General features: G+C 38.0%; 1 protein-coding gene across 4 annotated transcripts in view; it reads left to right on the forward strand.

Moving 5' to 3' along the window:
- PHKB (phosphorylase kinase regulatory subunit beta) overlaps window positions 1-16,307 on the forward strand; it is a 71,165-nt gene that overhangs the window by 24,373 nt on the left and 30,485 nt on the right. For all 4 annotated transcript variants that reach the window (XM_063410654.1, XM_063410655.1, XM_063410656.1 and 1 more), the window contains 7 exons: window positions 715-778; window positions 3,411-3,506; window positions 5,106-5,303; window positions 5,884-5,941; window positions 7,835-7,912; window positions 9,733-9,891; window positions 13,888-13,982. In XM_063410654.1, coding sequence (XP_063266724.1) covers window positions 715-778; window positions 3,411-3,506; window positions 5,106-5,303; window positions 5,884-5,941; window positions 7,835-7,912; window positions 9,733-9,891; window positions 13,888-13,982 — 748 coding nt within the window. The remainder of the gene's footprint in view (window positions 1-714; window positions 779-3,410; window positions 3,507-5,105; window positions 5,304-5,883; window positions 5,942-7,834; window positions 7,913-9,732; window positions 9,892-13,887; window positions 13,983-16,307) is intronic.

The raw sequence follows: 16,307 nt of genomic DNA on the forward strand, positions 1-16,307 counted from the left end.
AATACTCACAAAGAAAACAGAAAACTACACTTTATTAATGAAAAGACTTTGTCAAAGTGTATATTTTTATTTGTACTGTAGAATTTACATAATGGTTAATAAATTATTTAACATAGAATTCGATTTTTAAATTATATAATCATTAGTGATTTTAATCCATAGTGTGGTAAAATGTGAATGCTAACTTGAAGTCTTGTTGATGGAATTTCTGGGTCCTGTTTTCTTTGTGGTGAAGAGAAATAAAAGATATGTCACTGTATGGTTGGCATCAGAAAATCCTTCCATTGTGAATTCAGATTGATGAGTTCTTTTATTATATTGAAAGCTAGAAATCAGTCTTTTCAAGTGTAGTGCTTGAGAGCTGGTTTGAAAAATTGTGCTGAAGTAAATCCTTTGTCTCTGCACTATTAGCAAGACCTCAAAATACATAATGCCAGGTGTCTGATAGCAAGGTGAGAACAGAAGTTCTTTTGCCAGATGGTCTCTGACATTTGAAGACAAATAAAAACGCTGAGTGGTATTTCAGAGAAAAGAAAAAACAACCTACCACTAAAACAACCCCAAATCTGCTGCATCGTCATTTTATTAACATGAAGGTTAAGCATGAAATTCAAATCAAGGAAAGATCATGGCACTGAAAGCTGTCAAGTGTGTGAAGTTCAGCCTGGGCTTGAATTGTGACATCTCTGGGTTTTTGTTTTGTTTTCTCTTCAGCTCCGTGGGACTGGCAAAAGCAGCTTTAGAAGCAATTAATGGTTTCAATCTCTTTGGAAATCAGGTAATAGAAGTGTTTGTTTTCCCTCCTTTTTTGTTAGCAATAATGATTTACAGAGTGGATCAGAAGATATTTAAAAGTATCTAGCATAGTTTGTTAGATTCCAGCTTTAAAGAAAGTTTGCAAACTGATTGCTGCTGTTTTGGGTACAGAATTTATCTGATAAAATCGTTAGTGCCCTTACTATCAAGAACCACTTGAGATTTTTCTTTACAGAAATTCCAAAGTGGTTGCAGCTTAGTCTGAAATAGAATTTTGTTGCCAAAATGTTTTTTTTCCTTCAGAACTTTATCTGTTGCTGATACTAGAATAGGCCTCCATCTTCAAGCATTACCTTCCTTTTGTCTGCTTCCTTCATGTGGCTTTTGATCAAGACTTCACACAAGCTGCTTTTATATAATCCCACTTTTTTACCTGTTTTTAATTTCTGTGTGTTGCACAGCTGTGAAGTCTCTTCTCATCCTTTAATGTGGCTTGGATCCATTAGGAGTGCAAGCTTTGTCTGAGATATTTATATCTGCTGTATATTCCCCTTCTATGTCCATCTTTTTGGTGCTAAACCTACAGTAGTCTGTAGCTAAAATAAAAGAATACTCTTCCAAATTAATGGTTTAGAAAATTGTATATATGGAAGAGAGATGCCATGCATTTTAAAAGCTAATGTCAAGTGTTCAGAACTAGGAGGTAGTAAGGATCTTCAATCATGATCAGACACTGTACATGCACTGTTATTCTTTCAGAAATGACATTTATCTATAATTACCTTCCCAACAGTTTCAAGCACCAGTAAATGTGGCTGTTGAAGTTTCTGGTTTTTCGAATTTTTTTTTTGCTGAATTCTGAAATGGATGAATAAACTGCTGAAGCAATACCGGTTTAAACACTTTGAGAGTTTATTTCTGAGATCTGTAGTTGGCATTAACAGAATCCATTTTGACCTTCAGTCTATGCAGAGTTTGCTTTGTGCTTAGCTCCAGCTGTGTTCCAGCTGTGTTCCAGTGGCTTTGAGAAATCCCCTTGAGCCCCTGCAGAGACTTGTTTGACCTGCAGCTGCACAGGTCCAGCCTGCACAGGTCACTGCTGGGGGCCACTGCTCACAGCAGCAGGAGCACCATAAAGGCTGACCTGGCCAGAGTTGTTTGGGTATGAGCCACATACTCTCTATTGGGCTGGGCAAAACCAAATTTAATTTAATTTTTTTTTCCATAAATCAAGTCTCTGTAAGGTGTTCTTACTCCTGAGGTTTACGGTCTTTAGAGAAGTGAAAAACAGTTCATTTGTCAAACAAGGTGCTTGTGGGTTTATGAAATGCAGATGAGCCTGCTCCTGAATCCCCAGAGAGTGCTTCCCTGCAGCACAGACTTTGGAACTGCACGTGTAGGCAGGTTGTGTTCAGAGTTTGTAGATGAGTTCAGAGGTTTGTGAATAATCAGAATCTGGACTAAGAAGAAAGTTAACAAATCATCAAAGCCAGTGTGAATATTTGTGTACATTTTTATTGCAGCAGTAGTCAATATATATCTTGCTAGAATGACTGCGAAAAAATTATTTTCCATGAGGACAGTGGAAAAAATTGTTTAGGGCTTTGTTTACCCTAGTAAAGCAAAAGCTGGGTGTTCTTATAACTGTATATAATTCGAGTGCAGTTAAAGAGTAAGTAAGAATAAAACTCTTTGGAAAGACATCTCCATGGATGGTAGCACTGGCACACAAGGAAGGATGGGGAGGTCTTTATGCAGAAACTTCACTGGAAACTGAAGTTTTTAATAATTAAAATGATGTGCTCTGGAACAATCTTCCTAGGAAAGTAGTATAGCAAAGAAATTGACTGCTGTTTGGGAGAAGTTTGGTGGATTTATGAAAATTTCTGGGATTTATGACCATAGTGGAATGAATTCACATTCACTGTGTCTTCCAGTGGGGGAGTGAGCCTGAGATTCATTATCATTTGCAACATATGTGAAGATACTTGTTCATTAACAAATCTGAATTTGCAAGAAGTTGCCTACTGGTAATAGTTCTGAATGGTTTTGATTCTGTTTAAACTCTATCTCAGCCAGGGGAATTTTTTTTACTATTTCAGGAAGCATCAAGAGGTTGACAGAGAAATACAGTGTAAAATTACTGATTTTATTAGGAAGTAGATTTTGCTAAGGAGTAGATATATCGATAATTCAGACCTTACAATAACTGAAAAGCAATTTTATTTGCTATGAAAGTCCTTTTCCAAAGCAGTACCTGTGCTGAATATCCAGTTGTTTGTGTTCTGAGTTGTAATGAAATATTCAGCATCACTGTTGAGAACATTTCTTGCATTTACAGGGAAGAACAACTACTCTTTTTTGTTTGTCCTTAACACAGCCCTCATATTTCAAGAATTAATCGAAGAGTTAATAGCTTGAATGAATCATATAATTACTAATCAGTGATAAAGCCATCTAATTTTGACTATACTTCAGTATATTTAAAAATCAAAATATTTTCAACTGGATGTCATGCTATGTTTTCTGATTAAAATTTTCAGCTACCCAGCGATGACAACATAACCCAAATTAAATACAGAACTGGTGAGTTCCAGCAGGATGCAGCAACCTTCTTCCCTTTGCCTTAACCAAATGCAATGTTGTGTTCACAGGGCTGCTCTTGGTCTGTCATATTTGTGGATTTTGATGCCCATAACCGGAACAGACAGACCCTGTGCTCGTTGCTGCCCCGAGAGTCAAGGTCTCATGTAAGTCATTAAAAGAAATTCATCTCAGTAGAGTGTGGAGAAAACAAGTGGATATGAGCTTTTAGTATGATGGGCCTTCTGATCTGCTTGATAAAGGTGAAATTTGCTGGGAAGGTTTTAAAGTTCTGCTTTTTTTGCCACTGTGATGTTGTTTTTCTGAAAAGGAATTACAATGGTGCTCTTTATTTTTTTAATACTTAGATTAAAAGCTTTACCTCTTGGTAGCTTTCTAGGCAATTTAAAAAAAAAATTGAAATAACTTAAGTGAGATTTGCAGCCTTGGGGATTTGTTTTTCTTTTGGCCTAGTTTCCACTATACACTGTGTCTGCACTTTTGAAACCCTTTGTTTTAGCTTTAATTCTTTTGTCTAGGAAAAAAAAACCCTTTAAGGTTGGCTTATCATAAATTGCTGAATATGAACAATTTCTTGTTGTTTTAAATTACCATTACAAAAGTATTTCCTTAGTGAGTAAATCTAAGTGACATAAGTATAGATTAGTTAAAAAACATCTATTTCAGTTCTAGCCTCAAACGTAAATGTGGTGTTAGAGAATCAGTCATTTAAAATGAGTGATAATAGGGATCTGCTTTTTTTATTCATTCTGGAATATAATAGCAGTTTTGTTCATGAAACAGGCTATTAATCTTAAACATTAATAGTTTACTTATTGTCTAGAAGAACTATAGCAGAGTTGTAGTGTTGGATAATTAAAATAAAAGGCGCTGTCAGCTACTTTTTTTATAGTCAAATGGTCTTTCAGAACTCTTGCTGTTTGTTTTTTGCTGGAAACTTGAAATATTCCAACAGGAGCTGATTTTATAACTTATCCCATAGAAATCTTTGTGTTCTTTTCTTCCTTTTATGGGTTCATGTCAGTCATATTGGCAGCAATTTTAAATAGTTAAGTATCTTGACTATATCAGCAGAAAAGGAGACTTTTTTGTGTGTTTCTGGAAGCTTACCTGTGGAGGTGATGCTCTTGTTAGTAATTTTTCTTGTGTTTTTTATTCATAAGAGATCCACATGGTTCCTGAGAATGTGACTCATCCTTTTTCCTGGAATTATTCCCATATCTTTCTAATTGTAAATCAGATAGGCTTGTTTGTTCCAGCACCTTAAGAATATTTCTGAAAAAGCTGTTCAGAGATGATGATTTAATCATAGGTACTTCTCAGCATTGCACCTTTATGAAATATTTGTGCTTCTTTTTGAGCATATGACACCCAAATGTTTGTCCTTCCTCCAGGAATAGTCTGGAGAATGTATTTAAAAACAAACAAACAAAAATCCCCAAACACAAAGTTTTATAATGTTTTCAATTGTGCCTGCACATTATCAGCTGTAAAACAGGTGACACTGAGTTAAATGAGTTATCTTCTAAATTGTACATCTGCACATTTGGTTTGTAGTTTATCCTGATACTTCCTAAGAAGTTTTATTTTGCACATTGTTTTCCTATATTAGCACTATGGATTTGATAAGATAATGTTCCAAATGTACATTTCACTTAGTAAGTTAAACAGTCTTTGTTTGTGCATCAAATAATTGTCAGGAATCTAATTAAGTTTGTAATGTCCTATTTCTCCCTCTCCTACAGAATACTGATGCAGCTCTTCTGCCCTGCCTCAGTTATCCTGGATTTGCTTTGGATGATGAGGTTCTGTTTGGTCAAACACTAGATAAAATTATTAGGAAGTTGAAAGGCAAATACGGCTTTAAGAGGTTTCTGAGGGACGGGTACAGAACGGCGCTGGAGGACAGAACGCGGCGTTATTATAAACCTGCAGAAATCAAGGTAAACCCTGCCCCAGCCCTGACACCCCACAGCTGCTGGAATTGGAATTGCACAGGGATTCCTGAGGGCCTCAAGGCAACGAGATGCCTTCTGTAATTTGCATGTGCAGTTTTCAGAGATTGCTAAGTCAGCATTGAGTCATGGGCTTGTTTGTAATGAATGTGCTTTCATTTACATTTAGGGTACAGTTGATTTCACATAACAAATAAGGAAGTTATTTGTCATTTCATTTAATTTCACAGCTGACTACAGTCTGAGTGTATGGAAAACAATTTTGCTTTTGATCACAGTATTTATCAGTTAAGGTTATCTAAATGAAAATTTATTTCTCTTTTCCTCGATAGTTTCTCTGTGAAAATAAAAAGTAGAGTATTTAAATATTCTGCTTGAGAATGAGCCACAGCAGATGTAAAGGCACAGTTAAAGTGTCCATAGAATTAAGAAGAGATACTAAATGGACTAAAATATTTTTGCATTCATGTTTGCCTTTTGTTGCTTAGAAATTACTCTACAGGATTATTCAGATATATTTCCTTAAGTGAAAATGATGAAATGCCTAATGAATTTTTCTTCTTCACAGCTTTTCGATGGCATTGAGTGTGAATTCCCTCTGTTTTTTATTTTTATGATAATTGATGGTAAGTATAGCTTTACATTCCCGTTCCTTAAAGGCATTGGAGAGATGAGCTTTTAGAGAAAACATACAAAATCATTTTCCTGTCCTGCCAAAATAAACCATAATGCAGTGACACTAAATATCTCATTGAGAGTTCTGCCTCCTGGCTTACAAACCCCCAAGCATCCCAACCCACTGTATTTCAGCAGTTCTAATGTGAACTGTTTTTAGAATATAACTCATAAGAGTTTGTTAAAAGCTTCAATCTGTGCACTGTCCTGCATTGCTTTTTAAGCCTGGAAAACTTTCAGATGTATCAGAACTTCACAGCAGCACGGGAAAGAAAAGGGAGGGAGAGCACTGCCACACTCAGTGTGCACCAGGGCTTCTCAAGTTGAGCATTGTGTGGCAATTGAATCAGAATTCAGAAAAGAAAGGGAACCAGGCAAGTCTTAGTTTCCTCCTGGCCATGATTTTTCACGTAGTCGGTCTGATTGAATAGTAAAGTAAAAACTGAAAAATCAAAACAAGAACAACAAAAACAACATTACCTCGGTCTTGACTTGAGGACAGGAGACACACCAAAGTTCATGGGGTGATCTCAGGATGGAAGTTAGAACTTACATAGAGCAGAAGTCTGAAGAGGAACATGAGTAGGGTTACAGCCGTCAAAACTATTTTTAAATGGATTAAAATCTGTCCATCTTTTCTTTCTCCTGTAGCACATTGAATAGTTTTCAGCTAAAGACAGTGAGGAGCACAGAAATCTGCCATCAGCCTCGACTCCTCTGCGGCCACCCACAGATTAAAATATTGTGTTTGAAGATATAATAAGGTTTCACAATTGATATTTCTAAAGAAATGTTTGACATTTTTCAAAGAGTGAGGCCCAAAACTGAGGAGAGAGCTGCTGACATTTAATGCTGCCCACTTGCAGTTTTGAGAACAAAAAGATAGTCATCTTCAACTGAGGTTAACAAAAGAACAGAAAAAGCATTTTACACTTCTTGCTAACAAAAAACCCTAAAAAATACAGACTTTGCACGTACTGTCCTTGTCCTTTTTGCCTGGACCACACTTTTAGGAAATAGAACAATTCTGTTAGTAGATTTTGTGCAAATGTCTCCAAATCCACAAGCTTCCCTAATGCAAAATGTGAAGTGTGTGCACAGCAATGGCAAAAAGACAATGACGTGGGAGGAGCAGAGATTGCTCCTGTCATGAGTATCCTTGAGTGTTTTGAAATGTTCAATGTGTCACTTGAAACACACCTTTCTGTGTGCAAACTTTGCGTTTGTGTCTCTTGGCAGCTGTAAATATTCCTGTATGTATATGCAGGAGCATTTGAAAATGTAGTGAACAATACTTGTCTAGCTTTGGGTTTGGATGGAGTGTTGAAGAGCCATGGAAAGAAAAAAAAAATTGGTGGTTGAAAAAGGGAATTTTAGTATAAGATTTATAATGTGAAGTTTTCATCTAGCTCGTTCCCCTTTGGACATTAAAAAATATTCTACTTTAAACATCATGTTTCTTGTCAAATAAATCCATTTTTTCGTCATTGAACAGAAATGGGACTTGTATTGTTAATATATACTTTCATTTAAGAACTTTCCATGAACTGAGCAATAATCATGCTAGTATTCATCAGATTAATCTTGGGAATTTCTCCTAAAACAACTCTTAAGGGAGTGTTAATCACAAATATACCAGTGCCTCCCCAAAAGCAGCATCAGGGAGTTGATATTGTGATCTACAGCTCAGTCTTTAACTTTTCATGAGCTATTTAGTGTGTAGGCACTTAATATTTCATTTTGAAAAGTAAACACTGGAATTTTTTTTCTTCCTCTTCTATGAATTTTGAGGTCATGGAATAATTATTTCTTCCATTAAATCAATTATTGTTTGGTTATTTTAGGCATTTTTAGAGGAAATCCTACACAAGTAAAGGAATATCAGGATCTTCTGGACCCTTTGCTTCAATATACACCTGAAGGTATTATCTGGAAATTGTTCTGAAACAATTGTAGCTTTTTATTGACCTGAAATTATAAAAATCCTGACTTTCCTCTTAATGTGTATTGTGGTCAGAACAAATGAGAATTGAGAACATCAACACATTTTCTAATGTCAAAATACTAATTCTAAAATAACCTTTTTTATGTAGATACATTGCATCATAAAGTGTGATAAAAGTAACATTTTTCCAGAGAAATACTACTGATACTAAAGTCTAATTTATACTGTGCCCACTCCTTCCTCCCCTCCTTCACCTCTGTTCATTGCTTACACAGTTCAATTCTACTTTCCAGGCAAATATTAACCACCAGCAGTCAGATTGTTTCAATGTCCCACCTGGACCCAGTTGAGAATTACTATCATCATTCATTGTCTCTTAATTTTGCAAGCTCTCAAAAATAACTTGGTATATGTATATATGAAACTGTTTCTAGCTTAGAGCTGGGAAAGTGGCTACATAATCATTTTATTATAAATACTCTCTTATTTAAATTGGGCACTTCAGAATTTTTGTGGCACTGCAGACAAGGCTAGTGGTGGCCTACAGGCACAGCCATCCAAAATTCAGTTAAAAAAAAAGAAAAAAGCCATAAGTTTGAGTGGGAGGAAAAAAATGGCCTAAGAACAGAACAATCCAATTTTAAAACTCAGCATTTCAGTCACCTGTTCTTACATCTGTGGTAGAGTTACACAAGTGGATGCAGAATATGCCTTGTTCCTTAAACTTTTTGAAGTGAACTAATTTCTGTAAGGCAGTCAAACATTCCCTTACCAAATTTGCATTATATAGCAAATTTTTCTTGCTGGTTGTTGCTTTTTTCTGATTACGAATGGATATATGAAGGCTTGTAGACACTAAATTTATCTTGGGGTTCCTTTTGTTGCATGTCATCACAAATGTCACATCTTAAAATTTTGGGGTGTGTTTTGGTGCCTCACTGATTTGAATCTAATCTCTCTAATAACTGTTGCTTTTCCATTTTTTCTCTGTTTCTTCCCAGTAATTTGGGGTTTTTTTCCTAAGGAAATAGTAAGACACCACAGCTTTATTCTGTTTATCACCTGTTCTTTATCCATATTAATTCAAGAGTAGAGCAATTAAGGTGGAATTTAATTACCCAGGAAGCATATTAATTTGCTTTTCAATTTCATATAATTAGGTCAATCATTTATAATCATGTCTCTAAGTTCCTTGATGCATGTCCACTTAAAAAGTTCTGAAACAAAGTTTAGAATGATCAGCAATACCTGTGGCATAATTCTAGATAGAAGGTATGTAGCTTCTAGTAGAGAAGTGATGCCATTTTGCTTCATGATGTTTCAAGTGCTCATTTTAAACATTCGATTAATAATATCCAAAACTGAGTTGACTCCTTTTGAGCAGGAATTTTAGTTGGAAAGAGTTGTCTGATACTGAGCCTGTGTTAACTGGGGGGCACAACACCCCGAGTGTTCCCCTGGGACACAGCTTTCATTGCTTTTGGTTAAGGCTTCCTAACTGAACTGCCTTTTCCTTCAGGTGACTTCTTTTAGTTTTAGTTTGCACAGAAGGGGCTGCACAGACAACATACCTGTTCTGGGAAGAAATTCTGAGGAAATGTCTGGTGAAATACAAAGTAGTTTAACATTGCCCTGGGATTCCTCACTGCAGAGAGAACAGTGAATGACAGTCTCTGTTCACACTGTTAGTGAGCTGCAATATCTCCTGGTCTGGATCCACTTCAGCTTTATCTGAGAGCTCTGGTCAAGTCATGAGGGCAGTGCTAATCACTCACTGGCTGTGCTTGCTGTCCCCAGGGTGCCCTGTTGTCCCCAAGTATTACTACGTGCCCGCTGACTTTGTGGAGCTGGAGAAGAGGAGCCCGGGCAGCCAGCGGCGCTTCCCCAGTAACAGCGGGCGTGATGGGAAGCTCTTCCTGTGGGGCCAGGCCATGTACATCATTGCCAAGCTGCTGGGTGAGGGCTGAGCACCTTCAACTACATCCTGATCGTGTTCTCTTCAATTTAAACACTGCATGAGTCTTGAATGGACCATGAGCAGCCCGTGTGTCCTCTGCTCTGGCACATCTGTGACAGAAATTGCTTTGCAGTACTTTCGTTTTTATGCTGCATACTATAAATAGTGGAATATTTCATAGAGTACTGAAAATCTAAACATGATGACGGATTGTTTTTTTCTGGCTTTCCCCCTTATTTTCTTTTCTTCATGACAGAATATATTAATGTGATGCTTTCTGGGTTAACTGTATTAGCTGTACCTAAATGGTGATGTTTGTGATTTGTAGCATTCAATTCAGATTATTGACTGCCTAAGCAAGACGAGTTGAAACTTTGAATAGTTGCAGTCTCAGAGAAAGTTAATGATTCATTCCTCTGTGTTATTTTTACCCTTTTTCAATTGTATGAGCAGTTGCAAGTGCGTATCAAAGTTTGACCAATGAGGGTTGTTATGGTGAATTTCAGTCACAAACAAACTCTGTCTCACTTGGAATGATTTTATTATAGGCTAATGCAAAAAGAATGGTCAATCCAGAACAATCTTCCCAGTTGAGTTTTTTCTTTAGTATTTATTTTAGGAGAAAGATATATTACTTTATTTTAACATGATCAGCAGTTACGTAGTAGATGGGAGTTCTGGAAACTATTTTTCTGTTAACACAGAAGGGAAACAGGCTGTTGGTAATAAAAATGAGAAAATTTGAAGGGGATCTTAAAAATTCAGCAGTTGGCAAGAACAGTGGATGTGTCTTTAGGTATAGAGGGACAGAGTCTGTCTGGTGCTCCACCTGTTTGGTTTTGCTGTATTCCTTGCAAAATTCTGCTTTTAGCCAACACTTCAATGTAAATGCAGGCAGTCTCACTGTTAATTTAAAAAAAATATTAGAAGAGTATTAGCCAAGTAATCCTCCAGTGTCTGTGTAGGCTGCTGTAGTAGTTCTGGTAGTATTGATCTTGTACTGATCTTTGTGCTTCTGTACCTGCAGAATGCTGGTTAAATCAGTTCTATTTATAGTTTGCTAACTGTTGTTTGTGTAACATACACATTCTTGTGTTTTAGTTCTTTGCTGAACAATCTTAGACACTACTTTTAAATTTTATTTATTTATTCATTTATTTATTTTCCTAAATATTTGAAATTTTGGAGTAATTTTTTACTACTTCTCTCATAGTCCTTGCAAACAGGGTATGGAGATCTTACAGCAATGTGTTCATCAGAGGTTGTTATATCAGGAACTCCATTTATTCCTACTAATTTAGAGTTGGTGCACTCAATTTTGCTCCTTACTGGTGAAAACCTACCTGAATAACAATCTTGTCCTTGGTGAAAATGTTTGTGTATCTTACTTTGCTTGTTGGTGGTTGCTAATTAAGTGGAAGCCTGGCTCCAAATACTTTGATATCTGGGAAGGTATTGGTTTCCCATTTCATTATCCATTCAGAAATCATTATGTTGCCTCCAGGGTATCAATTAATTTGTGTTTGTTCAGGCTCCTTGTCCTGCTGTGTAGGCAGCACACGGTACCTACCACCTCTGTAGCTCCTGCTGCTGTCTGTGGGCCTGGGCTCTGCCTCTTGAGGTCCAAATATTTCTAAATGCAGCAACATGAACCTGAGTCAATTCTTCCCTCCCACAGAGGGGCAAACAGGGAAGTCAAAATTTTGATCCTGCTTATGAATGCTGAGTAACAGAGGCAGTGAAAGTGCCTGTGTGTCACTGTTGGAGGGCACCACGTTTATGCAACTGAAAAAAATTGTTTATGAAGGAAAAAGGTATGTGTTTTGCAGGTGGTGATGCTGTTTTTCACAGAGTTTCCTGCTTGGTTTGTATGAGGAGGTTTGTAAAACCTTATGTTAAAGTCCCCATTTTGAAGCAAGAGAAAGGAATCCCAGGTATTCAGCTGTTTCATGCCACTGAAAATTCACTCATTATTTTGTCTAGTAGCTCTCTTTCCTTTATTTATCCTTAGAATTCTTGTATCTTGTATGGATTCAGTGCTGCCTAGAACTAAGAGTTTTAGCAATCCTTTTGTAGACCAAATGGATTAAATGTTGTCAGCTGCTGCTGATGCAGATAGGGAGCTAACAAAGGAATCTGCTTTTGCAGTCCATACACTTGTACTTGTCATAATAGTGATGAATATTCACTAGCAGTTAGCTTAATTTTTATATGAGTCTATTGATACAGTTCTATTAAATATGAAATTATTCTATTATTCTGACCATATATTTTAATTACTGAGCAATGTAAATCAGTGTTAAAACCAGTAGAACCATAGAATAAGCATTCTGGACACCTCTCTTGATTTTAACACTATGAGGCGGAGCCCACTGATCTTGAAATTACTTGGTTAATTGATTGTATTGCATTAGCAGTACTTCACATAATTCAAGTAGCTTCCATTCCTTTAGCCAGCATGAGAATTCTATGTAGAGCTTAGACGAGTGCCTTGCTCAGATGTGGTTTGGTAACTCGTGTCAGTGTTAATCAGTTGTCCCTAGTGATCTTTTACCATCCAGTTTTGGGGTTTGTGTCTGTGGCTGGTGGCGCTGCAGGGCAGTGCAGAGCCGGGGCAGGCTCCTGTCCTGGCTGCAGTGCAGCTCCTGGTCCCAGCAGCAGGCTGAGGACAGCACAGCACACAGGGCTGGCACAGCAGTGTCCCCTGAGCTGCAGTGCAGTGTCCCCTGAGCTGCAGTGCAGCTCCTGGTCCCAGCAGCAGGCTGAGGACAGCACAGCAAGCAGGGCTGGCAGAGCAGTGTCCCCTGAGCTGCAGTGCAGTGTCCCCTGAGCTGCAGTGCAGTGTCCCCGGAGCTGCGGTGCAGCTCCTGGTCCCAGCAGCAGGCTGAGGACAGCACAGCACACAGGGCTGGCACAGCAGTGTCCCCTGAGCTGCCAGCCAGGGCCCTCAGTGCTCTGCTCCCCACTGCCCATCAGCCTGTGCTGGCCTAGCCCAGGCAGCCTTCAGGCAGGGCACAGTCGGGGTTTGAAGCTGCTGCCTTCATCTCCTCCATGGTGCAGTGCTCACAAACATTCTGATCAAGGCAGTGCTGGTTTTCTCTCAGAGCCGACTGCAGCCATGAGTCACTTCTGGTTTAGATTAATACCTTATTCCCTTGTGTTGAGGCTTTTAAGAATAGCTATAAAATTGTTGACTTTGAGATAGAAGAAATGAGGATGTATTGTGACTTACTCTGTGTTAGAAATTAGATCGAGTTTGGACAGTTTCCTGTCAAAATACAATTTTGGTAGGAAAAAGCTTATTTTAAGGGTGTAATAGCTCATACTAGATTATGAACATGTATTCAAGGAATTTGTTGAAATGTTTTAATAGTATATTTTTTATTGGAGTGCTTTTTCAGGAGAAGGTTAAAATACTGGGGGTTTAAGTTTGGTGGGGTTCCCCCCCATCTAAAAACCCCTCCATGATGAAACTGCTAGATTTCAAATATTTTTAATTTTTTTTCATAATTTCTTCCTGAGATACCATATTGAGGGGTACCTTTGATATCTCTTGTCATTTCCAGGATTCAAGTCATGAGATTTTCTTGAGATAGAGGCTGTCTGCTTTTCTTCAAAGCTAAACCTTTTTTGTTGGTCATTGAGTTTATAGTTAAAGCTCTAGAATAATTCCATGGTTGTGGATTAAGGGCTTTCTGCATCACTTGTGTTGTGGAGTCTGTTGTCTGCATAGACTCTATTAACATATCTTTGTGTGCAAATAACGGCTTGGGTTTTTTTTATTAAAGTATTGTAATTAACTGTAGCAAGAACAACACTTGAGTCATTCGTTTTAAAATTAATAGAATCCTGAATTTTTCAGAATGTGCTTTTCTAAGTCATTGATCTAAAACAAAGCACAACTAAAACACAGAAAAAAGGTTGACATGGCTTCTTTACAAAAGCTGCAGAAAGTACTCAAGTCATTCTGTATTTGTGTACTCTTTTTATTTCAGTTGATAAATTAGTGAGTCCTAAAGATCTTGACCCCATCGGCCGGTACGTGGCCCCCCAGGACCAGCGGAATGTCAGCATGAGGTTTTCAAATCAGGTAAGCACTGGCTCAGTATTACAATATTTTCATTGGAAAATTGTCATCTAAGTGCTCTATATGGTCCCCTAATATTGCAGTGAAAGTGCAAGGGAAAATGTGTGTACATTTTCTGAATTGATGGAGGATGGCTTTTAAAAGGAAGATTGTAACATGCAGTTTTGGGGAAGTGATGAACATTTGCCTTCAAATTAAGTGATGCAGTCAGAATGATAGATAAAATGTAAGTTTAAACAGCTACTAATAAACAGGTGTGTGTCTTTGAGCTGTAAGTTATGTCAGGAAGGCAAGAATGAGCCTGCTTTTCTTATTCTTTCAAAGTAATTTCAACTGCAACATGTGGCATATAGGCAAAACCTTACCAAAGAAAGGCCTTGTAAGATCATGGTTCAGGCCTTGCTGCTTTGGCTGGGTACAGATAACAGCCAGCCTGATAAGGTCCCATGAGAAAAGAATTATAACAGTGAGAATCAGCTTGCATAACAGTCTGTTCTTGGAAGGAGGCAGTTTGCACCTGTGAGGAGAAAGATTCTTCCCAGGAGATGTTTGACACAGGTAGAACATATCTAGAGAGGAAAGTTTTTGACTGACACGTACACTAGCAAATTCTAACCAATGAACAGAATTACAATAAGGTACTAACCAATTAGAATTAAACATGATGCCTTCCAATAACCATATAAATATGAGCTGTGAAGAATAAAGATTGGCTATTGTGGATGAAGAAACAGGTGTCCTTGTTCACCTCTATTGCAACATATTCATATTTTTTGTATTTAGAGCTTCTAAGAGCTGCAAGAATGAGGTTCTATGGGGTTTTTTTTGAATGGTTGATACACCATCCCTGGAGATATTTGAAAGATGTGCAGATGTGACATTTAGGGACAGGGTTCAGTGTGGGTTTAGGAGTGCTGGGTCAGTGGTTGGATGCCATGACTGTAAAGTCCCTTTAATGAGTCTCTAATTCCATGTGCTCCTGTATTTGGATTAAATGCATGGTAGGAATGAGTGAGCAGGGATGGGGAATGCTTGAAACAGGGTAGTTCAAATCTGTAGTGAATGTGCCAGCAAGATATGAACATATCTGTATGTTGGAAACTCCTTTAATTAAAGAGGTAAGAACTTTGTGTATGGAAATATGTAGCTAAAAGATGTGTTTCAGCCTTTTTATTTCTTGTATAAGGAATGTATATTTAAGAAGTTCCTTGTTCAGCATTTTGTGTAGTTGTTATTGAAGCATAAGAGATGAAGTATTTATCATAAGATTCACTTCAAGTTCAGAACTGAACAATGTTTTTCTTGTTCTATCCAAATGCTGCTTATGCCCTCAGTTTGCTACTCTTTCCTGTTACCAAGGTAATCCATGTGCCTGGCTGTTGGCTCATTCATGAGGAGACTCTCATTGCTCACAGTGCAGCCCTTGCCGTGTTCCTGTGAGATAATGAAAGCTCAGTGATGTCATTTGTTCTGCTCTCTCTGTTTGTTCTTGCGTCATGGGGTTGTGAATGTGGCAGGACTGGGAGCTGCTGGCCCTTTTGGGGTGCCCTCAGGAGGGGCCTGCATTGAGTCAGGGTTGATTCAGCCCATCCAATTTCTCTTCCTTTGGTTCTTCAGACCAGTCACTTTTAATATGCCACAGCTGAGCACTTGGAAGAAATTGAGGCTTTGTTCTAAAGGCACGCTATGACTCATCAGGAAATGTCTTAGTAGAAAAGCATTTTTACTTCTATTTGGGATACCCAGTATGTGATTTTCAGATCTTCAGAGAGAAATAGCCTCTGCCTTGAGATTTTCCCAAAAGTAATAATAAATAATACCATGATAATTTATTTTCTCATGACTTACTCATTGAGGGCCACTTAGTGAGTCAGTAACGAACTTAGTAAAATGCAGCTACCCTGTAGAATTCAGCAATGTAATAGGGACTTTAAAAGTCAACGCTGTTGAATGCATTGAAACTAACTTAAACAGCTGCATTTTGATATTTTACTTCATCTTCAAACAATGCATGAAGAAGGCAGGAAATTCTGAGCATGCCTAGGTCTGCTTATGCCTGTGTTCTTCCCAGTGGTGATACTCCTTTGCCATAGATGAGTGTGCATGTGTCCCTTTGACATGTAAATGCCAAAACCATCCAAGATGTGGTTCCCAGTGTGGGTTAGAAGGAAGGGATGCCCTTCTGAATTAGTGGGAATTGGAGACTGTGGCATCAGGCCTTTGGCATTGCCACCTCTGAGCAGCAGTGTAGAAATGATGGCCAGAAGGGTTCATGTCCCTGGGAGGCTGCCAGGTGGTTGTGGAGTTTCTTTGGGATTGTTTGTTCTG

This window comes from Prinia subflava, chromosome 13, assembly GCF_021018805.1.
Source record: "Prinia subflava isolate CZ2003 ecotype Zambia chromosome 13, Cam_Psub_1.2, whole genome shotgun sequence".
In the NCBI taxonomy this organism is placed as follows: Eukaryota; Metazoa; Chordata; class Aves; order Passeriformes; family Cisticolidae; genus Prinia; species Prinia subflava.